This window comes from Salmo salar, chromosome ssa13, assembly GCF_905237065.1.
Source record: "Salmo salar chromosome ssa13, Ssal_v3.1, whole genome shotgun sequence".
Classification (NCBI taxonomy): domain Eukaryota; kingdom Metazoa; phylum Chordata; class Actinopteri; order Salmoniformes; family Salmonidae; genus Salmo; species Salmo salar.
In genome coordinates this window covers 23942710-23970227 of record NC_059454.1, presented here as the reverse complement: position 1 = coordinate 23970227, position 27518 = coordinate 23942710, and the positions used below count along the sequence as shown (strand labels likewise).

The 27518-nt window shown below is 42.5% G+C and overlaps 1 protein-coding gene across 4 annotated transcripts; it reads left to right on the top strand.

The window, feature by feature from the left end:
- Window positions 1-15: 15 nt before the first annotated feature.
- On the top strand, window positions 16-27354 carry LOC106566740 (SS18L1 subunit of BAF chromatin remodeling complex). 4 transcript variants are annotated; one of them, XM_014135084.2, is made up of 10 exons: window positions 16-2282; window positions 6336-6412; window positions 18112-18196; window positions 18390-18537; window positions 20496-20669; window positions 23326-23427; window positions 24026-24118; window positions 24353-24472; window positions 24649-24841; window positions 25001-27354. In XM_014135084.2, exons 1-10 carry the CDS (start codon window positions 2214-2216, stop codon window positions 25092-25094), a joined length of 1155 nt encoding a protein of 384 aa, XP_013990559.1. In that variant the 5' UTR covers window positions 16-2213; the 3' UTR covers window positions 25095-27354. The 4 variants fall into 4 exon arrangements, with proteins under 4 accessions (XP_013990559.1, XP_013990563.1, XP_013990562.1 ...); XM_014135087.2 differs by having other exon boundaries at window positions 21-2282; window positions 24649-24776; window positions 25001-27353; XM_014135088.2 differs by lacking the exon at window positions 6336-6412 and having other exon boundaries at window positions 18-2282.
- The last annotated feature ends 164 nt before the right edge of the window (window positions 27355-27518 follow it).

Genomic DNA, 27518 nt, shown 5'->3' with positions numbered 1-27518 from the left:
TTCTTAAGTTTTTGGGCAAGAAGTGTTTTGTGAATCTGGGCCCAGGACCTTTGTTTGGGTTTGAGAAGTCAATGAGAGAAGTGAACAATTCTTCCCTAGTTGTTATTTTTCTCGAAATCAAAAAGGTACAACCTAGATTCGAGCCAATCTCTAAGGTAGTTGAACATGTTATTACTCCAACCTCGTGAAAGTGACAAACTGATACATTTTAATCAAAAACAACTTTATCTTTTATTTAACTAGACAAGTCAGTTAAGAACAAATTCCTTTTTACAATGACAGCCAAACTCAGACGACACTGGGCCAATTGTGTGCCGCCCTATGGGACTCCCAATCACAGCCGGATGTGATGCAGCCTGGATTCAAACCAAGGACTGCAGTGACACCTCTTGCACTGAGATGCAGTGCCTTAGACCGCTGCACCACTCGGGAGAAACATATTGAAGGAGTACCTTTAATTTTGACAACTTGGGCCCATATTCACAAAACACTTCTTACGCCAAAACTTAAGAAGGTTCTTAAGAAAAAAATAGTTCATAAAATAGTTCGTAAGTGTAATTCCTCAACAATATCTTAAGATTTAAGGATTTTCTTCCGAACTTCCCAAATATCTTCTTACAAATCTTCCAAAGATGTTTGTTGCTAGGTGTGTTGTTATGTGTTAGGCAATCGTTTTAGCTAGCTAGCTATCTATTTAGCAATGGCAATCTTGTTAGCATATTTCTTACTGAGATTACTGTTCTAAAACATGTTCTTGGGTTTAAAATAATCAATACTGAATTTTTCAGATTAAGTTTGTGTGTGAATTAAACATGGTCAATTGCTTTCATGAGCTTTTTTCTCTCACTATCCTGAGTTTAAAACAAGGGTTTAGCTATCTTGGAATTAATAACATTTCCAATAACTTAATTTTTTATTACATTTCTTCTTATTTTTTTGTTTAAGTATAAACATATGAAATAGCGCAAGAAAATGTCCAAAAACCTTTTTGAGGAATTGCACATTTGCTTAACTTTCTTCTTAAGTATTTAGTTAAGAAAAAAATGTCAGTTAACAAGAAATTGCTTCTTAAGGTTTTGTGAATCTGGGCCCTGCACCTGCGAAATTCGGCGCGAAACGACACGATTTCGTGTTTTTACGCATTAGTTTAGCTAGCCAACGTTGCCATGACATTGACTACAAGTGTGATGGGGATTTCTATTGGAGAAGCAGTTTTAGCAAAGATATAACTAAGCCAAGATAGTTCATCTGTGTTGTTCACAGTGTGCGCAAATGAAGCATAGTGAGCGGAACACGCAAGGACGTCGGAAAAGCCAAGTACTAGCTGGTGAAATCCTATTGGCGCGTTGTAGCATGTATTTGCATATTTCCGTTAGGGATCGACACGTCTGTGAAGTGCGCGTGTGTACAAACTAAATTCATTCCTTCTTAACGTGATGTTTTACAACTTTGTGCACAGTGTTCGTAACAGATTCTAGTTTTGGGAACAGAAAAGGGATCAGATGTATCATGGATGAGAAAGTTAGCATAATGACGGCTCAGTTTCATCTAGTTCCACTTCCTCTCACTACCCGCGACTGGACTTCCTCTCACTACCATATTTGGTGAGAACGTTCTAAACGGATGCTTCCTTCAGATATATAGCCATGTGACGTGTCTGGGTTACCTCTTCTCTCTGTGGTCTTCTTACTCTAATGTCTTTGCCTCTACTACTGGGTTGTCTGGCTATATCGTAAAAATGAATGAAAACCAAAATGAGCTTTTTGGTCTTAATTTAAGGTTATGGTTATGTTTAAAATCACATTTTAAGAAGACAAATTGTAGAAATAGGCGGGGTTTATGACTTTGTGGCTGTGGTAACTAGTGACGACCCTACTACTGTGAGCAAATCTACTGCAGCCAATATCTGTCTGGTTTATACCAAATAATTACTGAGTGAGCGTCTCGATCAAGGCGAATCTTTTCATAGACATTATGTAACTCTCCATCTTTGCAACATCACCAAATGTAGAGTAAGCTATCAATTTGCATCCAGGAGAATATTGTTGTTTATTCATAATTTCTTTTCATTTTGGTGTAATCCAGGGCTTCACACACCCCTATGATTTTCATAAAATGGGAACCCTAACTATTTTATAGAGGGCTGCGCGCTAGATATAAGCTACATATTACAATAAAAAGGAGCTTTCATTTGTTCATTTCCTAATATCACAATGTCGGTTGCATTTTTATCGGCGCGCCCAAGGAGCAAAGGGGAGGTGACACAACAAACTATACAAAAGGTAATGCTATTTCTTTTTGCTCCATTACGTCGTCAAATATGACACATTTTGTCGACTTGAGAGCTTGCATAGTCAGTCAGTGTCAATGGTGGGAAAGTAGTGAACATCAGCACAGAGAAGGCAACTGGTACAGTAGAGCGAGCCAAACAGCGAGGGGATGATATGACACTATTAAAACAGGTTGACATTACTCAAAGGCTACTTTTTGTTGTTGTTTCCGTTGCCCCCTAAAACTTCAGTGTGTCTTTCTATGTAAGCTTACATAACGGCTACTATGTTATGCGTTAAAACATCAATGTTGTCTAATAATAGAGCATAAAGATCCTAGAAAAAATATGCAAGTTTGTCCAGAGTCTGACTGAAATATTGCTTATTCTGGTGCATGCCCTTCATAGGATTTTTTTGTGAACTGTTGCGAGTGATTTTTTTCTTTCATCAATATTGTATCCTTTGAAAACCATACTCCAAAATGTTACCAAAAATAGCAAGCCGTGACAGAGACGTGAGAGTAGACTAGTGAGAATTCTTTGGACAGCCAGTGGTAAGAGGCACGTGCACTCGATGAACGGATAGTGGCTACAGAGAGTGATTCATTGAAGGTGTGTGGATTACGGGACAGTTTTGAGCCTACATGCAACATCCTTGGACCTTTGTTAATCCTCGAAGGAATGAGGCAGGCATTGCATTAATTTAGGGTGGCTTTCAAATGTTTTTGTGCATCTGGAAGTATTTTAATCAAACACGGTTAGAGCGCTTAATTTGGATATGCGTACCGTAGTTAATAGAGGACAGCACAGGTTCTCCTTTCTAGTTCACTGTTTTTTTTGTCACTGATGACAGAATGTTATGATTGGCTGAAGATAATGAAAGACATGAGTTGCAGGGAAAAAAATAAACAATGGCTCCGTTCCACTGAAACAGTCTCTTCTGCGACGTTAATGATGCTCCAAGAAAAACATCCGACCCAGATAATTGAGCAAGGGGGGGGGGGAGTATTCTGGACAATTTATTATAGTGTAGTAACATTATAGTAAGCTACTCTCCTAACGTTTTTTTTTGGTAACACTTTACTTGACACTCAGTGTCATGACACGGTCATAACCATGTCATAATATGTCATAATAGCTGACATAACCTGTCATAATATGGTCATGACCCATATTTTTACACCTGTTGTGACATACACTATATATACAAAAGTATGTGGACACCCAGTGGATTCAGGTATTTCAGCCACACCCGTTGCTGACAGGTGTATAAAATCGAGCACACAGCCATGCAGTAGAATGGCCTTACTGACAGTAGAATGGCCTTACTGAAGAGCTCAGGGATTTTCAACCTGGCACCGTCATATGATGCCACCTTCCCAACATGTCAGTTCGCCAATTTCTGCCCTGCTAGAGCTGATCCACCCAACTGTAAGTGCAGTTATTGTGAAGTGGAAACATCTAGGAGCATTAATGGCTCAGCCGCGAAGTGGTAGGCCACACAAGCTCACAGAATGGGTCTGCCGAGTGCAGAAGTACATAGAATGTAGAAATTGTCTGTCCTCGGTTGCAACACTCACTACTGAGTTCCAAACTCCCTCTGGAAGCAATATCAGCAAAATAACTGTTCGTCGGGAGCTTCATGAAATGGGTTTCCATGGCCGAGCAGCTGCACACAAGCCTACGATCACCATGCGCAATGCAAAGCGTCTGCCGGAGTGGTGTAAAGCTCGCCACCATTGGACTCTGGAGCATCTGGAGTGATGAATCACTCTTCACCATCTGGCAGTCCGCCGAACAAATCTGGGTTTGGTGGACGCCAGAAGAACACTACCTCACCCAAAGCAACTGTAAAGTTTGGTGGAGGAGGGATAATGGTCTGGGGCTGTTTTTCATGGTTCGTGCTAGACCCCTTAGTTCCAGTGAAGGGAAATCTTAATTCTCCTGCCTACAATGACATTCTAGTCGATTCTGTGCTTCCAACTTTGTGGCAACAGTTTGGGGAAGGCCCTTTCCTGTTTCAGCATGACAATGCCCTCATGCCCAAAGTGAGGTCCATACAGAAATGGTTTGTTTCGAAATCAATGTGGAAGAACTTGACTGGCCTGCACAGAGCCCTGACCTCAACCCCATCGAACACCTTTGGGATTAATTGGAACGCAGACTGCGAGCCAGGCCTAATTGCCCAACATCGGTGTCCGAAATCACTAATGCTCTTGTGGCTGAAGCAAGCAATGTTCCAACATCTAGTGGAATCTAGTGGAAAGCCTTCCCAGAAGAGTGGAGGCTGTTATAGCCGCAAAGGGGGGACCAACTCCATATTAATCCCCATGATTTTGGAATGAAATGTTCGACAAGCAGGTGTCCACATACTTTTATATAAATATATATAAAAGTATATATTTAGTATATATTTATATATACACTGCTCAAAAAAATAAAGGGAACACTAAAATAACACATCCTAGATCTGAATGAATGAAATAATCTTATTAAATACTTTTTTCTTTACATAGTTGAATGTGCTGACAACAAAATCACACAAAAATAATCAATGGAAATCCAATTTATCAACCCATGGAGGTCTGGATTTGGAGTCACACTCAAAATTAAAGTGGAAAACCACACTACAGGCTGATCCAACTTTGATGTAATGTCCTTAAAACAAGTCAAAATGAGGCTCAGTAGTGTGTGTGGCCTCCACGTGCATGTATGACCTCCCTATAACTCCTGGGCATGCTCCTGATGAGGTGGCGGATGGTCTCCTGAGGGATCTCCTCCCAGACCTGGACTAAAGCATCCGCCAACTCCTGGACAGTCTGTGGTGCAACGTGGCGTTGGTGGATGGAGCGAGACATGATGTCCCAGATGTGTTCAATTGGATTCAGGTCTGGGGAACTGGCGGGCCAGTCCATAGCATCAATGCCTTCCTCTTGCAGGAACTGCTGACACACTCCAGCCACATGAGGTCTAGCATTGTCTTGCATTAGGAGGAACCCAGGGCCAACCGCACCAGCATATGGTCTCACAAGGGGTCTAAGGATCTCATCTCGGTACCTAATGGCAGTCAGGCTACCTCTGGCGAGCACATGGAGGGCTGTGCGGCCCCCCAAAGAAATGCCACCCCACACCATGACTGACCCACCGCCAAACCGGTCATGCTGGAGGATGTTGCAGGCAGCAGAACGTTCTCCACGGCGTCTCCAGACTCTGTCACGTCTGTCACATGTGCTCAGTGTGAACCTGCTTTCATCTGTGAAGAGCACAGGGCGCCAGTGGCGAATTTGCCAATCTTGGTGTTCTCTGGCAAATGCCAAACGTCCTGCACGGTGTTGGGCTGTAAGCACAACCCCCACCTGTGGACGTCGTGCCCTCATACCACCCTCATGGAGTCTGTTTCTGACCATTTGAGCAGACACATGCACATTTGTGGCCTGCTGGAGGTCATTTTGCAGGGCTCTGGCAGTGCTCCTCTTGCTCCTCCTTGCACAAAGGCGGAGGTAGCGGTCCTGCTGCTGGGTTGTTGCCCTCCTACGGCCTCCTCCACGTCTCCTGATGTACTGGCCTGTCTCCTGGTAGCACCTCCATGCTCTGGACATTACGCTGACAGACACAGCAAACCTTCTTGCCACAGCTCGCATTGATGTGCCATCCTGGATGAGCTGCACTACCTGAGCCACTTGTGTGGGTTGTAGACTCCGTCTCATGCTACCACTAGAGTGAAAGCACCGCCAGCATTCAAAAGTGACCAAAACATCAGCCAGGAAGCATAGGAACTGAGAAGTGGTCTGTGGTCACCACCTGCAGAACCACTCCTTTATTGGGGGTGTCTTGCTAATTGTCTATAATTTCCACCTGTTGTCTATTCCATTTGCACAACAGCATGTGAAATGTGTGTATATGTATATATGTGTATATGTGTGTGTGTCATGACAGTGTTATGACCATATTATAACAGGTTATGCCAGCTGTTATGACATATTATGGCACGTTATCACCGTGTCATAACGTGTTATGACGCTGGGTGTCAAGTGCGGTGTTACCTTTTTTTTTTTACCTCCCCAAGATGCTGGATGAAAATCACCATCTGATACAATGTATAATGGATTACCAGAGCAAAGGAAAAACAGCAGAATGCACACAGTAGGTGTCACATCTGTCCTCATAGGCCTACTGTTGTGCACATATGCATGTTATAGGTTACTGTATAGCAGATGTTTGCCTGGAAACTCGACGTTGAATTGCATTGAATTCCACTTTGGGCAGAAATTAGCGTTTGCATCAGGAAAGTTTCCTTTCCTGATGTTGAATAAAATTATATTTTAATTAGAGGTCGACCGATTAATCAGAATGACCGATTAATTAGGGCCGATTTCAAGTTTTCATAACAATCGGTAATCGGTATTTAAAAAAAAATATATATATATTTTTTTTACACCTTTATTTAACTAGGCAAGTCAGATTAAGAACACATTCTTATTTTCAATGACGGCCTAGGAACGGGGGTTAACTGCCTTGTTCAGGGGGAATTCGTTTTTGCAACCTTCGGTTACTAGTCCAACGCTCTAACCACCTGCCTTACATTGCACTCCACGAGGAGCCTGCATGGCAGGCTGACTACCTGTTACGCGAGGGCAGCAAGAAGCCAAGGTAAGTTGCTAGCTAGCATTAAACTTATCTTATAAAAAACTACCAATCTTAACATAATCACTAGTTAACTACACATGGTTGATGATATTACTAGTTTAACTAATGTGTCCTGCGTTGCATATAATCGATGCGGTGCCTGTTAATTTCTCATTGAATCACAGCCTACTTCGACAAACGGGTGTTGATTTAACAAGCGCATTTGCGAAAAAAGCACTGTCGTTACACCAATGTACCTAACCATAAACATCAATGCCTTTCTTTAAAATCAATACACAAGTATATATTTTTAAACCTGCATATTTAGTTAATATTGCCTGCTAACATGAAATTGTGTCACATCTCTAGCGTTCATTGCACGCATAGTCAAGGTATATGCAACAGTTTGGGCTGCCTGGCTCGTTGCGAACTAATTTGCCAGAATTTTACGTAATTATGACATAACATTGAAGGTTGTGCAATGTAACAGGAATATTTAGACTTATGGATGCCACTCGTTAGATAAAATACGGAACGGTTCTGTATTTCACTGAAAGGAAAAACTTTTGTTTTCGAGATGATAGATTCCAGATTCGACCATATTAATGACCTAAGGCTCGTATTTCTGTGAGTTTATTATATTATAATTAAGTCTATGATTTGATAGAGCAGTCTGACTGAGCGGTGGTAGGCACCAGCAAGCTCGTAAGCATTCATTCAATCAGCACTGTCGTGCGTTTTGCCAGCAGCCCTTCGCTGTGCTTCAAGTATTGGGCTGTTTATGACTTCAACCAGGGTGGGTATAATTTGTGGAACGTTCCAACAGGAATCTATTCCAAAAACTTTGTAAATAACAAGGTTGCCAAAAAAAACAACGCATACAAAGTTGTATCCGGCAGAATAAGATACCGGGTAGGGAGTGGTCTATTTCATTGCGTTTTTCACTCATCACGTTGATTCTAAAAAATGTCTGTCCTCACTCTGGTTGCCTATGGGCAAACATTAAGAATAAGCTACGTGGTGAGTTGATGCCAATTCGGCAGCTAGTTAGCTAGGTTTGTATGCGTTGCTACTTTGTATGTGTTGTTGGTTGGCAACCTTTTACTTTATGTTTTTTTGGAACAGATTCCTGTTGGAACGTTCCACAAATTATACCCAGCCCTTCAAGCCTATCAACTCCCAAGATGAGGCTGGTGTAACCGATGTGAAATGGCTAGCTAGTTAGCGGGGTGCACGCTAATAGTGTTTCAAACGTCACTCGCTCTGAGACTTGGAGTAGTTGTTCCCCTTCCTCTACATGGGTAACGCTGCTTCGAGGGTGGCTGTTGTCGATGTGTTCCTGGTTCGAGCCCAGGTAGGAGTGAGGAGAGGGACGGAAGCTATACTGTTACACTGGCAATACTAAAGTGCCTATAAGAACAGCCAATAGTCAAAGGTATATGAAATACAAATCGTATAGAGAGAAATGGTCCTATAATTCCTATAATAACTACAACCTAAAACTTCTTACCTGGGAATATTGAAGACTCATGTTAAAAGGAACCACCAGCTTTCATATGTTCCCATGTTCTGAGCAAGGCACTTAAACGTTAGCTTTCTTACATGGCACAAATTGCACTTTTACTTTCTTCTACACTTTGTTTTGCATTATTTAAACCAAATTGAACATGTTTCATTATTTATTTGAGGCTAAATTGATTTTATTGATGTATTATATTAAGTTAAAATAAGTGTTCATTCAGTATTGTTGTAATTGTCACTATTACAAATAAACAAATACATTTTTTTTTAAATTGGCCGATTAATCGGTATCGGCTTTTTTTGGTCCTCCAATAATCGCTATCGGCGTTGAAAAATCATAATCGGTCGACCTCTAATTTTAACATACTTTACCTGTTGTCTGTGCGGTTGGTCCTTTTGGCGGTAGGAATGTGAGACAATATATCCACAGGAAAGTATAATTACATAAACTTTTCAAAGTTCTGATGAATGAATGAATTACATTTTATTTTCGTGTCAAATCGCCAGTTGGCAACCCAATCCCTTATGGGATTAATTGACACACAAACATTGCAATAATTAACTGTGATAATTGTTCTTCCGGTGTTCTCTGCAGTGCACATCGAATAAAAAGTGAACAAAATTAAAGATAAAAAATCAATACATAATAATAAATAAGGTTATCCAAACAATAATTATATCCCTTGAGCAGTAAATAATGTACAGTACATACATATATATACATAAACATACCTGTCATGCCTGCTCCCACTCCCCCTCCCTGGCGCCTTGCGCCAGGCTCCCCACATTACGCACTCTTGCCACCATCATTACGCACACCTGCCTTTCCCCCGTCACGCGCATCAGCGATTATTGGACTCACCTTGACTCAATCCCCTCTGTCAATTCCTCCCCTATATTTGTCTGGTTCCTCGCTCTGTTCCCTGTTTCAACATTAATTGTCATTTGACGTTTTGTACCCGTGTGCTGACGCTGTTCTTGTCTTGGTCTTTGTCTGTTTTCTGATTAAATGTTGACTACCGGTACCTGCTTCTCATCTCCGGCGTCGGTCCTTACAGAATGCTGAAGCCCCCAAACGAAGCTTCGGGGAGTGCTGGCTTTCCGGTTGGTGGTGACGTTGGGGCCAGGGGCCGCAACTGATGGACCCGGGGGTGCCTAACCCAGCTCGTCGGGCTGTCACGCCCTAGCTGGCTACATTTTTACATTTTAGTCATTTAGCAGACGCTCTTATCCAGAGCGACTTACAGTAGTGAATGCATACATTTCATACATTTTTTTCTCCGTACGGCTAGAGAGTTTTCTTGCCCCGGTTGGCTCGGAAGGCACCCATCCTAGGTCAGGCCTCAGCCGGATCGTCAGGGATTTACGTCCAGCCGGCTTGTCAGGCTGCTATGCCTCAGCCAGATCATTGGGCTCCCACGCCTCAGCGGGACCGACAAGCTTTCACGTCCCAGCCGGATCGCCAGGCTCCCATGCCTCTCCCGGTTCATCGGAAGTTTACGCCCAGCCGGCTTGTCCAGCGCCCGTGCCTCGGCCGGCCTGTCAGGCTTGCCCAGGTGTTGCCTCTGGGTGGGGGGGGGTACTGTCACACCTGCTCCAGCTCCCCCTTCCCTGGTGCTCGAAGGCGCCAGGCTTCCCAGCTTTACACACTCCTGCCACCATCATTACGCACACCTGCCTTACCCCCGTCACACGCATCAGCAACTATTGGACTCACCTGGACTCAATCACCTCTGTCATTACCTCCCCTATCTGTCTGGTTCCCCAATCTGTTCTCTGCTTCAGTATTAATTGTCGTTTGTCGTTTTGTACCCATGTGCTGACTCTGTTCTTGTCTTGGTCTTTGTCTGTTTCCTGATTAATGTTGACTCTGTCAAGAATTTCCCTGTAGTTAGCGCCATACACCATTCCTTCAATTCTGACCAGTTTCACAGTCCCTGCCGATGAAAAACATCCCCACAGCATGATGCTGCCACCACCATCTTTCACTGTGGGGATGGTGTCCTCGGGGTGATGAGAGGTGTTGGGTTTGTGCCAGACAAAATGCTAAATTTTAGTCTCATCTGACCAGAGTACCTTCTTCCAAATGTTTGGGGAGTCTCCCACATGCCTTTTGGCGAACACCAAACGTGTTTGCTTATTTTTTTTCTTTAAGTAATGGCTTTTTTTCTGGCCACTCTTTCGTAAAGCCCAGCTCTGTGGAGTGTACGGCTTAAAATGGTTCTCTTTGTTGCCTCTCTGATTAATGCCCTCCTTGCCTGGTCCGTGAGTTTTGGTGGGCGTCCCTCTCTTGGCAGGTATGTTGTGGTGCCATATTCTTTCCATTTTTTAAATAATGGATTTAATGGTGCTCCGTGGGATGTTCAAAGTTTCAGATTTTTTTTATAACCCAATCCTAATCTGTACTTCTCCACAACTTTGTCCCTGACCTGTTTGGAGAGCTCCTTGGTCTTCATGGTGCCGCTTGCTTGGTGGTGCCCCTTGCTTAGACTCTGGGGCTTTTCAGAACAGGTGTATAAATGCTGAGATCATGTGACAGATCATGTGTCACTTAGTTTGCACACAGGTGGACTTTATTTAACTAATTAAATTACTTCTGAAGGTAATTGGTTGCACCAGATCTTATTTAGGGGCTTCATAGCAAAGGGGGTGAATACATATGCATGCACCACTTTTCCGTTAGTTTTTCTTTTGAAACAAGTTATTTTTCATTTCACTTCACCAATTTGGACTATTTTGTGTATGTCTATTACATGAAATCCAAGTAAAAATCCATTTAAATTACAGGTTGTAAAAATAAGAAAAACACGAAAGGGGATGAATACTTTCGCAAGGCACTGTGTGTGTATGTATATATATATATATACATGCATGCATTTGGAAAAGTATTCAGGCCCCTTGACTTTTTTGACATTGTTACCTTACAGTCTTATTGTAAAATTGATAAAATGTTATTTTTCCCCTTCATAAATCTACACAAAATACCCCGTGATGACATAGCAAAAACATTTTTTTAGAATTTTTTGCTAATTTATTAACAATACAAAACTTATATCACATTTACATAAGTATTCAGACCCTTTACTCATTACTTTGTTGAAGAACCTTTGGAAGAGATTACAGCCTCGAGTGTTCTTGGGTATGACGCTACAAGCTTCTCTGCAGATCCTCTCAAGCTCTGTCAGGTTGGATGGGGAGCGTTGCTACACAGCTATTTTCAGGTCTCTCCAGAGATGTTTGATCGGGTTCAAGTCCGGGCTGTGGCTGGGCCACTCAAGGACATTCAGCGACTTATCCCAAAGCCACTGTTGCATTGTCTTGGCTGTGTGCTTACGGTCGTTGTACTGTTGGAAGGTGAACCTTCAACCCAGTCTGATGTCCTGAGCACTCTGGAGCAGGTTTTCATCAAGGATTTCTCTGTACTTTGCTCTGTTCATCTTTCCCTCAATCTTGACTGGTCTCCCAGTCCCTGCCGCTGAAAATCTTGGTTTCATCAGACCAGAGAATCTTTTTTCTCATGATCTGAGGGTCCTTAAGGTGCCTTTTGGCAAACTCCAAGCTGGCTGTCGTGTGCCTTTTACTGAGGAGTGTCTTCCCTCTGGCCACTCTACCATAAAGTCCCGATTGGTGAAGTGCTGCAGAGATGGTTGTCCTTCTGGAAGGTTTTCTCATCTCCACAGAGAAACTCTGGAGCTCTGTCAGAGTGACCATCGGGTTCTTGATCACCTCCCTGACCAAGGCCCTTCTCCCCCATTACTCAGTTTGGCCAGGCGGCCAGCTCTATGAACAGTCTTGATGGTTCCAAACTTCTTCCATTTAAGAATGATGGAGGCCACTGTGTTCTTGGGGACCTTCAATGCTGCAGAAATCTTTTGGTACCCTTCCCCAGATCTGTGCCTCGACACAATCCTTTCTCGGAGCTCTATGGACAGTTGCTCTGACATATACTGTAAACTATGGGACCTTATATAGACAGGTGTGTGCCTTTCCAAATCATGTCCAATCAATTGAATTTACCACAGTCTTAACGTAAACAGTGAAGAGGCGACTCCGGGATGCTGGCCTTCTAGGCAGAGTTCCTTTGTCCAGTGTCTGTGTTCTTTCACCAATCTTAATCTTTTATTTTTATTGGCCAGTCTGAGATATTGCTTTTTCTTTGCAACTCTGCCTAGAAGGCCAGGATCCCGGAATCGCCTCTTCACTGTTAATGTTGAGACTGGTGTTTTGTGGGTACTATTTAATGAAACTGCCAGTTGAGGACTTGTGAGGTGTCTGTTTCTCAAACTAGACACTCTAATGTCCCGTGTGGCTCAGTTGGTAGAGCATGGTGTTTGCAACGCCTGGGTTGTGGGTTCGATTCCCACGGGGGACCAGTACGAAAAAAAATTAAAATATAAAAAAATGTATGAAATGTATGCATTCACTACTGTAAGTCGCTCTGGATAAGAGCATCTGCAAAATGACAAAAATTTTAAAATGTAATGTACTTGTCCTCTTGCTCAGTTGTGCACCAGGGCTTCCCACTCCTCTTTCTATTCTGGTTAGAGCCAGTTTGCGCTGTTCTGTGAAGGGAGTAGTACACAGCGTTGTACGAGATCTTCAGTTTATTGGCTATTTCTCGCATGGAATAGCCTTCATTTCTCAGAACAAGAATAGACTGATGAGTTTCAGAAGAAAGTTCTTTGTTTCTGGCCATTCTGAGCCTGTAATCAAACCCACAAATGCTGATGCTCCAGATACTCAACTAGTCTAAAGAGGGCCAGTTGTATTGCTTCTTTAATCAGAACAACAGTTTTCAGCTGTGCTAACATAATTGAAAAAGTGTTTTCTAATGATCAATTAGCTTTTTAAAATGATAAACTTGGATAAGCTAACACAACGTGCCATTGGAACACAGCAGCGATGGTTGCTGATAAAGGGCCTCTGTACTCCTATGTAGATAGTCCATAAAAACCTGCCGTTTCCAGCTACAATAGTCATTTACAACGTTACCAATGTCTACACTGATTAATTTGATGCTCTTTTAATGGACAAAAAATTTGCTTTTCTTTCAAAAACAAGGACATTTCTAAGTGACCCCAACCTTTTGAACGGTACTGTATGTAAATAAAAGGTATTTCTGTTTTTTATATTTTTAATACATTTTCAAGCATTCTAAAAACCTGTTTTCATTTTGTCATTATGGGGTATTGTGTGTAGATTGAAATGTATATTTTTTGGTGAATTAACTTTAGAATAAGGCTGTAACGTAACAAAATGTGGAAAAAGTCAAGGGGTCTGAATACTTTCCGAATGCACTGTACATATACACATACAGTTGAAGTCATAAGTTTACATACACCTTAGCCAAATACATTTCATCTCAGTTTTTCACAATCCTTGTAAAGAATCCCTGTTTTAGGTCAGTTAGTATCCCCACTTCATTTTAAGAATGTGAAATGTCAGAATAATAGTAGAGAGAATGATTTATTTCAGCTTTTTTTTTTCTTTCATCACTTTCCCAGTGGGTCAGAAGTTTACATACATTCAATTAGTATTTGGTAGCATTGCCTTAAACTTGTTTAACTTGGGTCAAACGTTTAGGGTAGCCTTCCACAAGCTTCCCACAATAAGTTGGGTGAATTTTGTCCCATTCCTCCTGACAGAGCTGGTGTAACTGAGTCAGGTTTGTAGGCCTTCTTCCTCGCACACGCTTTTTCAGTTCTGCCCACAAATTTTCTACAGGATGAGGTCAGGGCTTTGTGATGGCCACTCCAATACCTTGCCTTTGTTATCCTTAAGCCATTTTCCACAACTTTGGAACTATGCTTGGGGTCATTGTCCATTTGGAAGACCCATTTACGACCAAGCTTTAACTTCCTGACTGATGTCTTGAGATGTTGCTTCAATATATCCACATAATTTTTTTCCTCATGATGCCATCTATTTTGTGAAGTGCACCAGTCCCTCCTGCAGCGAAGCACCCCGACAAAATGATGCTGCCACACCCGTGCTTCACGGTTGGGATGGTGTTCTTTGGCTTGCAAGCCTCCCCCTTCTTCCTCCAAACATAACGATGGTCATTATGGCCAAACAGTTCTATTTTTGTTTCATCAGACCAAAGGACATTTCTCCAAAAAAGTACGATCTTTGTCCCCATGTGCAGTTGCAAACCGTAGTCTGGCTTTTTTATGGCGGTTTTGGAGCAGTGGCTTCTTCCTTGCTGAGCGGCCTTTCAGGTTATGTCGATATAGTACTTGTTTTACTGTGGATATAGATACTTTTGCACCTGTTTCCTCCAGCATCTTCACAAGGTCCTTTGCTGTTGTTCTGGGATTGATTTGCACTTTTCGCACCAAAGTACGTTCATCTCTAGGAGACAGAACGCGTCTCCTTCCTGAGCGGTATGACGGCTGTGTGGTCCCATGGTGTTTATACTTGCGTTCTATTGTTTGTACAGATGCACATGGTACCTTCAGGCATTTGGAAATTGCTCCCAAGGATGAACCAGACTTGTTTGTGGAGGTCTACAATTTTTTTTCTGAGGTCTTGGCTGATTTTCTTTTGATTTTCCCATGATGTCAAGCAAAGAGGCACTGAGTTTGAAGGTAGGCCTTGAAATACATCCACAGGTACACCTCCAATTGACTCAAATGATGTCAATTAGCCTATCAGAAGCTTCTAAAGCAATAACATAATTTTCTGGAATTTTCCAAGCTGTTTAAAAGCACTGTCAACTTAGTGTATGTAAACCTCTGACCCACTGGAATTGTGATACAGTGAATTATAAGTGAAATAATCTGTCTGTAAACAATTGTTGGAAAAATTACTTGTGTCATGCACGAAGTAGATGTCCTACCCGACTTGCCAAAACTATAGTTTGTTAACATGCAATTTGTGGAGTGGTTGAAAAATGAGTTTTAATGACTCCAACCTAAGTGTATGTAAACTTCCGACTTCAACTATACATACATGCATTGACGATTTTAGTATGTAAATCTTGGTGGGGCCAAAAAAAAGTGGGATGCATGCCAGCAAAGCCACTACACAATACAACACTAAACAATACATGAATTGCACTATAACGGTGACATTTTGTGCCAACAAACGGTTAGGGCTTACATAAAGCTGTCCCAACAGCAGTCCCAAAGTCTTACCACTGCTACACCTGGCTATCAGCGGAGCCTTGTCTGGCAGCAAAACAGTTCACTCAGCCTCATTTACTGCCTTTAAAAAAAACATGATATGCTTGATTTGCTTAAACAAATGTCATTTCTCATGACAATTGAGATGTACAAACCTTGGCATAAGGGGATGACATCCGGATAAGAGGCAATCCATAATTTCGATAAAGACATTATTGAGAATTTTTTAAGTCTACCCTTAGACCTGGCGGTGACGTAGTGTCCCCATGGGTGACAGAACACTGAGCCAATCACGGCGTAATGCTCAGTATTTTCTGCTGTCTTGCCCCACCACCACAGAAAGCACTATGTGACACGTATTAATTCCAAAATAACATGCAAAACAGGCAAGCCGCCCCAAAAATTATGAATGAATGACGGGTCGCCACAGAATATATGCATACATATACATACATATACACATACATACATACATACATACATACGTTCATATATATACATACATACATACATACATACATTCATATATATATATATATATATATATATATATATATATATATATATATATATATATATATATATATATATATATATATATATACACACAGTACCAGTTAAAGGTTTGGACACACCTACTCATTCAAGGGTTTTTCTTTATTTTTATTATTTTCTAAATTGCAGAATAATAGTGAAGACATCAAAACTATTGAATAACACATATGGAATCATGTAGTAACCAAAATTGTTAAATATTTTAGATTCTTCAAAGTAGCCAACCGTTGCCTTGATGACAGCTTTGCCCACTTTTGACATTCTCTCAACCAGCTTCATGAGGAATGCTTTTCCAACAGTCTGAAAGGAGTTTCTACATATGCTGAGCACTTGTTGGGAGCTTTTCCTTCACTCTGTGGTCCAGCTCATCCTAAACCATGTCAATTGGATTGAGGTCGGGTGATTGTGGAGGCCAGGTCATCTGATGCAGCACCATCACGCTCCTTATTGGTCAAATAGCCCTTACACAGCCTGGAGGTGTGTTTTTGGTCACTAAGCGCAAACCAGATGGGATGTCGTAGCGCTGCAGAATGCTGTGGTAGTCATACTGGTTAAGTGTGCCTTGAATTCAAAATAAATCACAGACAGTGTCACCAGCAAAGCACCCCCACACCATCACCCCTCCTCCTACGTCCTTCACGGTAGGAACCACACATGCGGGCATCATCCGTTCACATACTTTGCGTCTCACAAAGACACGGCGGTTGGAACCAAAAATCTCTAATTTGGACTCATCAGACCAAAGGACCATTTTCCACCGGTCTAATGTCCATTGCTTGTGTTTCTTGGCCCAAGCAGGTCTCTTCTTCGACCATGAAGGCCTGATTCACGCAGTCTCCTCTGAACAGTTGATGTTGACATGACTCTGTTACTTTTACTCTGTGAAGTATTTATTTGGGCTGCAATCTAATGAACTTATCCTCTGCAGCAGAGGTAACTCTGGGTCTTCCTTTCCTGTGGCGGTCCTCATGAGATCCAGTTTCATAATAGCACTTGGTTTTTGCGACTGCACTTGAAAGTTCTTGACATTTTCCGAAATGACTTACCTTCATGTCTTAAAGTAAGGATGGACTGTCGTTTCTCTTTGCTTATTTGACCTGTTCTTGCCATAATATGGACTTGGTCTTTTACCAAATAGGGCTATATTCTGTATACCACCCCTACCTTGTCACAACACAACTGATTGTCTCAAATGCATTAACTTTTAACAAGGCACACCAGTTAATTGAAATGCGTTCCAGGTGACTAACACATAAAGCTGGTTGAGAGAATATGCAAAGCTGTCATCAAGGTAATGGGTGCCTACTTTGAAGAATCTAAAATCTAAAATATATTTTGATTTGTTTAAAACTTTTTTGGTTAGTACATGATTCCATATGTGTTATTTAATAGTTTTGATGTCTTCACTATTATTCTACAATGTAGAAAATAGTAAAAATGAAGAAAAACCCTTGAATGAGTAGGTTTGTCCAAACTTTTGACTGGTACTGTACATATGTATACATATACATATACTGTACACGGTATACATACATACATAACATCTACAGAAAAATTAAACAGAAGGCATTTGAACTATCTATCATTTGAATAATGTGCAGAACCTTGTAATGCAAGAGTTCAAGAAAGTATGCATGCTTCTGTGGATGTATGTTTATCTTTTACACATGCTTCAGGTGATAGAAATCTGAACCAGCACTTTGAAAGTTGATGTAATTATACTTTCCTGTGGATATATTGTCTCACATTCCTACAACCAAAAGAACCAACCGCACGGACAAACGGTAAAGTACTTTAAAATTGTATTTTATTCAACATTCTGGCTTGTAGAGATCGTGAGAGGAAACTTTCCTGATTGAAATGCTAATTTCTACCCGACATAGAATTCAACATAATTCAACGTCAGGTTTCCAGTCAAAGCCAATGTATACTTGGATGAAGATGTTTTAAGCATGAAGATAGTGTATCACAGGTTAATGATGGTCATTATGTTAAAGTCTTTCTGTGCTTTGATAGGTATCAGCAGATCCTTCACAGAAACCTGGTCTATCTGGCCACGATAGCAGATTCTAATCAGAACATGCAGTCACTGTTACCTGCGGTAAGTCTGCATGAAGTTACGCAATGTATTCTTTTTTTTTCCTCTCTCTCTCTCATTATCTCTCAATTTCTCTCACCACACACCTCTCTTTTAATGTCTTTCTCCCTCCCTCACCCTTAGAGCTGTTATTTTTCTGTAACACAATTCCTGAGAGATGTAAATTCACATCTCTCCTCTCTTTCTTTTTTGCCAGCCTCCTACCGCTAACATGGGGAGTATGGGTCCTGGAGGGATGGGGCAGAACGGGGGCAGTGGGCCCATACACTCCCAGAGTAACCTAAACGACACCATGACACCTGGCCTGCCCCCCCCCTCCTTGATGCAGAGTCAGATGAGCAATGGTGAGACCCCCATCTCCACACACACAACACACACGAACACACACACACCTCCATCCACACACACGAACACACCTTTGTCTGTACGTGTGTACAATCTCACTGCTGGCTTCTCTGCTCAACTGACTGTCTGCTGCATGGTCTGTCTGTCTGCCCCTCCATTTCACCCCCCTATAGCTTGGCAGCATCTCTGATCTCAAGTCTTCCCATCTCTGCAGACATCATTCTATGGGTGCATATTGATAGTTTAAAGTGGCTTCTTATTCTAATATCTTCATATCTTCTTCAGCTGCACTGATCCCTTAAAACAGGATAAATGGATGCAATTTGGCAGATGCTAACTGGGCATTTACTTTCACCTGGCCAGTTCTCTCATAGTATTGCACATTAAGGAATGGAAAAATGGAGAGGAAGCCACTTTAGACTATTGAGATGCACCTTTATGTATCCATACAGGTCATTTTCCTCTTGTCAATCTGTCCCTCCTTGTTTCCACTAATTCTTCTCTCGTTAAGTGTCTCTGCATAATCTCAGCACCCCAAACCTCTTAATTTAGTCCTACACGAGCCTCCTGTGGTGTAGCAATGAACTGAATGTGTTGCGTTTCCGTGGTGCCTGTGGCCAAGGTGGCATTACGTGTGCCTGAGGGTCCGGCTGCGTTGACTGCTCTGTGTGTCGTCAGGCCCCAGCCACGCTCCCATGCAGCAGCAGCAGCAGCAGCATGCGGGTCAGACACAGTCGGCTGGGCCCTCCTCCACGTCCCTCAGCCTGCCGGCCAGCACCCACAGCTCAGCCTTGGGCTACAGCCACCCCATTCCCCCCTCTTCCCAGGGCAGCATGATCCAGGGGCCTGGCCCAATACCCAGGCTACGGTTCTTCCTCTTCTTCCTCCTCCCGCAGCAACCTCAACATGCAGTCCAACCCAGGTGAGCCAGCCAGGTGCAGAGGAACCAGAGACCAAGGACCAGTGCCATAGCAATATGCCATCAAAGCCAATGATATTCAATAATTGAAAACACAATTCCTTTGGAAATACATGATTTCTAATTTGTCTGTTCTATGTTGCTTGCCTCTAGTGAGTCTTGTTGCTAAGTACGTTGCTAGTGAATGACGAGTCCATTCCTAGCGCAGGGAGTGTGATAGGCCAGCCCCCACTACAGTAAATGTCAGAGCTCTGGAAGGGAAGGGGGGATGATCAAGAAGAAAGGGAAGCTGAGAGGATGAACATTGGAGGATGAATCTTAGACTGAAAGATGTGAATCTGAGAGTGGAGTGTATTCTGGAGTTTTGGAGTGAGGTTGTAGTTTTGGCCTAGCTCTCAGCAGGGCAAAGAGAGGGAGGGAGCGATAGGGAGTTGTGCTCTCTCTGAGGATTCTAGAAAATGAGGATTGTATTGATTTAGACAGGACACCAGTGAATGATTGACTGATCCAGGGAACCCTGAAGGTATACCACCTCCACAGCTCTTCCACATCGTTCTCAATAACCTCCCCTCTCTTCCCTAGCTTTTAGAAAACCTTCTCTAGTCTTGATACGCTTCAGCTTCACAATCCATAACCTCTGAATGTCGCATTGTCCCGTATGAACGACAAGAAGATCCAAACACATTCAGTTCATCAGACTGTTCGGCAGCCCCTTCCGCCCTCTGGAGTCTAGTAGCGTCCCAAATCCCAGTCACCACCCTGCTTCAGGCTCTCCTCTCCTGACCTCTAACCCCTGACATGCAGGCCTGCAGCCCGCCCTCGTCTCCCTGGTTGTCAATGTGTATTTATCTCTGTTTTATGCACTGACCCCTCTCTGGCTTCTTTTGCATTTACTGCAGAGATTTACTCCCCCAATTTCTGTTGTGGTTATGAATGATGACGACAATAATGAAGACGATGATGATGTTGACATTGGGTGTGTGTGTTGATGTATAAGATCTCACTCTATAATGGCCCTTCCCCCCCACCATCCTCTAGTTTCCATGATGCAGCAGCAGTCGGCCACACCTCATTACCCGTCGTCCCAGACTGGGGCCGGGCAGCAGCACTACCAGGGCCAACAGACTGCTATGGGCATGTTGGGGCAGAGCGGACAAGGCAACAGTATGGTGAGCCAGAGGCCCATGGGGACTTACCGACCCACACAGCAAGGTAGGTGACCATGTCTTTCTCTGTGTTCCTACAGGCTGCTGCGGCTTGGTTATGGGCTGCAGGGGCATGCTAAGTCTGCAGGGATGCATGTGGCTCACTGTGGTCTATTGGTGGAGAAGATCGCTGTATGGTTTTGGGTGTAGGTGATTACTTGTGAAAGATGTAGCCAAAGTGAATGCAAAGGACATGGATGTGGGGTGAAACTTTGAGATGTTAATGGTTAACAGGCATTTAGGAAGTGTGCGCCTAAAAAACAGACTATGATATGTAGGGTGGATGTAATCTGTCAATGATGCACGTACCTTACCATGGTATCGCAGGTGTGTAGCCTAGAGGATCTGACCTATGGTAATGGTCTGCCAATGACTTTAGGAAGAAGCAGACTGAAGATTTATGGCTGTTGTCACTTGGAGTCCCAGTCTCTGTAAATCACTTTACCCACGCTGTGTCAGCATGTGCCTAAAAATAGTCCCCCAACGTCCCCTTGTGTTTGGTGTGGGATGTGGGCTAGACACATTCCTCACAGAGACTCGTCAGTAACTTGTCTGTTCTGGATGTCTGAGACACTGTCTCCAGGGCAACAGAGGTCACTAGCCCTGGGTTGTATGTTGTGACTTACCCTGGTCTTATTCCAGCTTGTCCAGGTACAATCACTGGGTCCTGTCTACATGGACTGTATTGTTCTGACTCCGAGTTGGGTTAAGTGATCAGCTCACAAGCCATCCTCTGATTGGTCGAATGGTTGTTGCTAAGGCTCTTCTCTCGACTGTGCCTGATGATATTGGGTATTGTATTGTCGGATATCACGCTTGGAGATTGTCTTTCTAACACTGTCAGACTTTTTTTATGGCAAATTGTTGCTGGTGTATAGTTCATCTCTGACAATGGATATTTATCAATGGGAAATTTAATAAGACTTCCTTTTGCCATGGAAGATGCTTTCTTCTCTAGCTGTTGACTGCTGTGATAATGGTCCTTTTGCATTACGTCATAGGATCAATATGTTTTAGAATATTTATATTTTGCGAGACTGTGAGTTTCTATCTTGCAGATATAACGATATTTCCAGTAATACATTTGGCAACAGAATTTTGTTTTTGTTTTTTTGAGTTGGTAGTTTGTGATGTAAAAGGAAAGAATGGCATCTGTAGTTTTTGCAGACCACCAACACCACCACCAGCACCACCACCAACACCACTGATTGACCCGCTGGGATTTCTGAAAACTTCCCTCTCTGTCATTGGTCTTTTCAGAAAGTCATATTTAATTTCATTCTCATAGGAATCTATAATTTTTCAGATCATGGTTTGGATAGGGCTGAACATTCTGACATGAGAATGATTGGACTCAAATGGCAGCCAAAATCCTTCAGTTCTTTGATGCATTTTCTTCCCAACACAAACGTTATCAATTCACATTTCAGATAGAATAGGGCATTGCTATCCTTCGGAACAAAATAAGGGAAAACCAGAATACGTGGGTTTCAACAAGAGACTTCAGTCTACTTAACGCCTCCTACACTATCATGTATTCAGTCTAATTCTACTTGAACTTCAGTCATTCAACCACAAAAAAAGCTTCTCATGACATAATTAGCACCCATATGACGCCACTTCTCCTCTCCCTCTCTCTCTCGCTCTCATACGCACAGACACACACTCATGCACATACTAATGCATGCAGGCACACATTGTGCATCTCTCACTCTTGTGCCTCTTGTTCTCTCTCACACTCACACATACACACATTTTTCTATTCTATCCTCATGGGGAGCTATTTTCCCTAACCTTAACCCCAGCCCTAAACCTAACTTCTAACCTTAAACCTAACCACTTACTCTAATTGTAACCCTAACCGCTAATCTTAAAATAGCCTTTGTCTTCATGGGGATGTGAGAAACGTCCCCACAAGGAAGAATTGTCCTTGTTTTACCTTCCTTGTGGGGACTTTGGGGTATTTAAGGTCCCCACAAAGATAGAAGAACTAACCAACACACACACACACACACACACACACACACACACACACACACACACACACACACACACACACATTTGTTTTACTATCCTTGTGGGGACCAAACAATTTAATCACAAATCCTACTTTCCCTAACACCTAACCTTTAACCCCTAACTCCTAAACCTAATTATAACCCTAAACCTAACCCCTAAGCCTAAAATAGTAATTTTCCTTCTTGGGACTTGTGAAAGGTCCACACATGTCTGAATTTTCCTTGTTTCACTATTCTTGTGAGGACTTCTGGTCCCCACAAGGATAGAAGAACCAACACACACGTTTATTTTACTATCCTTGTGAGGACCAAACAATTGAATCACAAATCCTATTTTACCTAACCCTTAACCCCTAAACCTAACTCCTAAACCTAAACCTAACTCCTAACCCTAATTCTAACCCCAAGCCTAAAATAGTAATTTTCCTTCATGGAACCGGTGAAATGTCCCCACTTGTCTGAATTTTCCTTGTTTAGTATTCTTGTGAGGACTTCTGGTCCCTAGAAGGATAGTAAAACCAAACACGCAGACACTCCCAACTCTCCAACTGCCAAAGTGCCCTGGCCCAGCCTCCTTTAGTCACCAACAGAGGCCCATTGGTCGGACCAGCTGATTAACCAATCCTGGTGTCGCCTGTCTTGCAGGATGTGCACTGCAGTACATGGGACAAGACGAGTTCTACGGAGAGCAGTATGGACACACTCAGAGCTCCAGTGAGCCCATAAACCAGCAGTATTACCCTGATGGTAATCATTCAGAGCCTTGACCCTCACACACACAACCACTCCAAACACATACACACCTTTCAGACATCTCAATCACACACACACACAGATACATGCCATCCCGTCTGTGTTATCCCACTGCCCTGTCTTCAAGTAATACTGCAGCGCTGAACTCAATATATCAATCCTCTGGCTTCTTGTCTTTTCTTTATCTTCGTGTGGGAGTTTAATGGGAGTCTTTTGTACAGTCATAATATGGATGGATTATGATTGTTATGGCAAAGTGCAGAGATTGGTCCCAGAACTGTTACCTCCCGGTGTGTCTCTGTTAATAGTGTTCCCCTTTGGTGTACCTAAACTTGCAGTTGGTCCCAGAGATTTCCCAAAGCTCCAACTGATTGTGGGGTGTTTGTGTGTGCTTTGTTTAAATGTGAGTTTGTATTTGAGTGTCCGAGGCACGGCAAATGTCTGTTTGTGCTCTTGCCATCTTATGGTGAACACCAATGTATGTATAAGCTTTATGAACTGTGAGAGGACCAAGCTCTCTACCATGTGTGTGAGGACCCACATTGTTTTTAATAGAGTGGTTTTGGCATGTGCTCATTCCTGCCCACTCCAGGTCATGGCGAGTACTCCTACCAACAGTCGTCCTACGGCGAACAGGGCTATGAGAGGCCCTTTGACGAGTCCTCACAGCACTACTACGAAGGAGGTATGTTCCCAAACCACATCAGACTCATGCCTAATAAGCATAAAGGTTGTGATAACATTGTAGCTGCTAGCTATCTGCCACACTAGGCCTAATCTCAGACACCCAGAAGTAAAATATAGCAGATGCTTGATTACTATTTATTTTATGTGCATCTGTCCACGAGGAACTACAGTCCGCTTAATACAAGTCTGAAGTAAATCTTGAAGTAGTTACATCCCTACTTCTGACCCCCAGGCAACTCCCAGTACAGTCAGCAGCAAGCCCAGTACCAGCATGGCTCAGGTCAGCAGCAGCCCTTCAGCCAGCAACAGTACCCCTCACAGCAGGGTTACAGCACACAGCAACAGGGCTATGGTAAGGAACACACACACAGGTGCGCACTTGCCTATGTTTTGCTATGGACATGTTGATGCAGATAGTTGGGAATTGAACATTAAATCAGTGAATTGGTATTTGAGAAGATGATTGTTTTACTGTTACATCTGTCAGAGTGATTGAATACTTGGTTGATTGACTGATTTGGTCTCCAGGTCCAGGTCAGGGTGCGTCGTCCCAGTACTCCCAGTACCAGCAGGGTCAGGGCCAGGCGTATAGCTCCTACCGCTCCTCCCAGGCTGCCCCTGGGGCACAGACACAGAGGCCCTACGCTTACGAACAGGTACAGCTACAGCTACCCCCGACCCCACGTTTTGAGGAGGACGGTGCTGTCCAACCAAACATTGGGTAAATTGGGCAACTCACACCGCAAATTACCACAATGGCGATGCCCATGGGTTGCTTTTAATCATGAGAAAGTATTAATGAACGAAAGTATTCCCCATCTCATGCTGACCTGAAATGACTAAAGATTTGTGTTTTCTTTTCTACCTCCCACTCCCTTAGGGTCAATATGGAAACTACCAGCAATAAGGCACCACCTCCTGGGCAAACTGGTGGACAAGTTAGGCAAGGGAACAGTTCTGTGAATGCCCCTTAACAGTCATGTGTAAACCAGTCTCTGAGTAAATTAGTTAGATTAAGCTCTGAATCGTTTTAGTTTGCTGAGAGACAGATTAGAAGGCTAGACTGTCAGCTCCATTGTCCACTTGTTCACTATTTTCTATCTGAGTAGAGGTTAACTGGTTCAGGAGATCCTGTATGAAGCACCTCTCATCTCTGCTTTCTCTCCTCACCCTCTATAAGAGGCTTTGAATTAGGGGGGTATCTGGTAACAAATCGGGGCACCCTCAATAGTATTATTATATTAACATGGGCACTATACGTGTTTTAAACTCATGTGAAATGTTAAACCTGCCTCTAAATGTCTTCCTTCCTTTGTCTGTGACCTCTATCAGCCTCTACCTGGCTCCTCATATCTTCCCTTTCTGTCTTTGTCTTTCACAGGGTGCACAATACAAGTGCTATCCTCTGTCTTTAAGAATGTAATTGCAAATGTGCCAATTAGGTTGTTCACATTTACATAAGATTGATCTAATATAATACATTCAGCATCTATTTTTCAGTGTAGAGAATAACTTAGAGTTGACTCTTGATAAGTGTACTTTGATTAAGGTGAAAATGGGGCTTGTCGGTGGTGTTCAACCTGATGTGTTCAGGTTGTGGTTTTTTTTCCAACTATGAAGTTGTGTAGGTCAGTGTGTGGTGTGACCGACTGTTTTGTGTTACCACTCTCTCTGTGTAAGAAGAACCAATGTTTTAGTAAGGTAATAGACACAATAGCTGGTGAATTGACAAATGTGCGTCAACTACACTACATTGCCAAAAGTATGTGGACACCTGCTCGTCGAACAGACTGCCAGATGGTGAAGCGTGATTCATCACGCCAGAGAACGCGTTTCCACTGCTCCAGAGTCCAATGGCGGTGAGCTTTATACCACTCCAGCCAACGATTTGCATTGCGCATGTTGATCTTAGGCTTGTCTGCGGCTGCTCGGCCATGGAAACCAATTTCATGAAGCTCCCAACGAACAGTTATTGTGCTGACGTTGCTTCCAGAGGCAGTTTGGAACTCAGTAGTGAGTGTTGCAACTTCAGCGTCTGGCGGTCCCGTTCTGTGAGCTTGTGTGGCCTACTACTTCGCGGCTGAGCCGTTGTTACTCCTAGACGTTTCCACTTCACAATAACAGCACTTAAAGTTCACCGGGGCAGCTCTAGCAGGGACGAAATGTAACAAACTGACTTGCTAGAAAGGGGGCATCCTATGACTGTCACTGAGCTCTTCAGTAAGGCCATTCTACTGTCAATGTTTGTCTATGGAGATTGCATGGCGGTGTGCTCGACTTTATACACCTGTCAGCAACAGGTGTGGCTAGAATAGCCGAATCCACTAATTTGATGGGGTCCACATACTTTTGTATATATAGTGTATCAACAACCATCATAATCTCATCACATAATACAGTATGAAAAATCCATGTCCATGATCAACCCCTTTTGTTCATTCTTAAATTTGGTCTGATTGCCTTTCTATTTTTTTAACTAAGTGTTTTTTAAATTAAGCTAAATCATTTGTAACTTTTATATGGTATATTGGAACTTTTTCCATCCTATATTTATTTATTTATTAATTAATATACAATTTATTTTATTTAATTATCAGATGTTTCTGTATTTATTATTCTGTTTCATTCTCTGTAATGCACTTTTATTTATCATAGTGTCATTCAAGTTGTTTCTAAGAAATGATTTCCAAACAGAAGAATGTGTTTGGCAATCGGTACAACACCTTTTCAATACGAGCAATACAGTCAGTCACTGGAGCAGAATGAGATTATCAGTAGGCTTGTTATTAGACTTTCTGTGTGCTACCACACATTTTTTAGTCTATAGCCTATTAGGGTACAAAACTGAAAAGTCTTATTGGCCTTGTGTCTTGTTGAATACATAACCCAAAGTATTATTGTTGCCATTGGGTTTGGATTTTGCTTCAACTGTCTTAGCCCATATGAATGGATTTTTCAACCAAAAAAAAAAGGTTCTTACCAAATTGATGTAGTCGTAGCCTATGTCTGTGAGTGCATATGACATACTGACATATTTGGTTTCCAGCAACTAAAAGGTTTGCCATTTGTCTTGCTCAATTGACTATATTTGACGTGATCATAGATCAAGTGCGGGGGTAAGTCCTTAGTGTTATAGAAGACAATTGTCAAATCAATTTGTCACACAAACACATTGCCTTATTATTTATTGACAAAGTACAATAAAGAGGGTTTTTAAAAGATTTTGTGGTTTTTATTTACCTCAAAAGATTTGATCATTTTTGAAAATCATGGTTTGCTTTGTTGTATAGGCCACCATTAATACATCCCCTGTAATAATCCTAGTAATGTCAGACTACAACTTTCCTATATGGTGCTGGAATTATATTAATCTCAAAAGGGGACAGCACAACTCATTA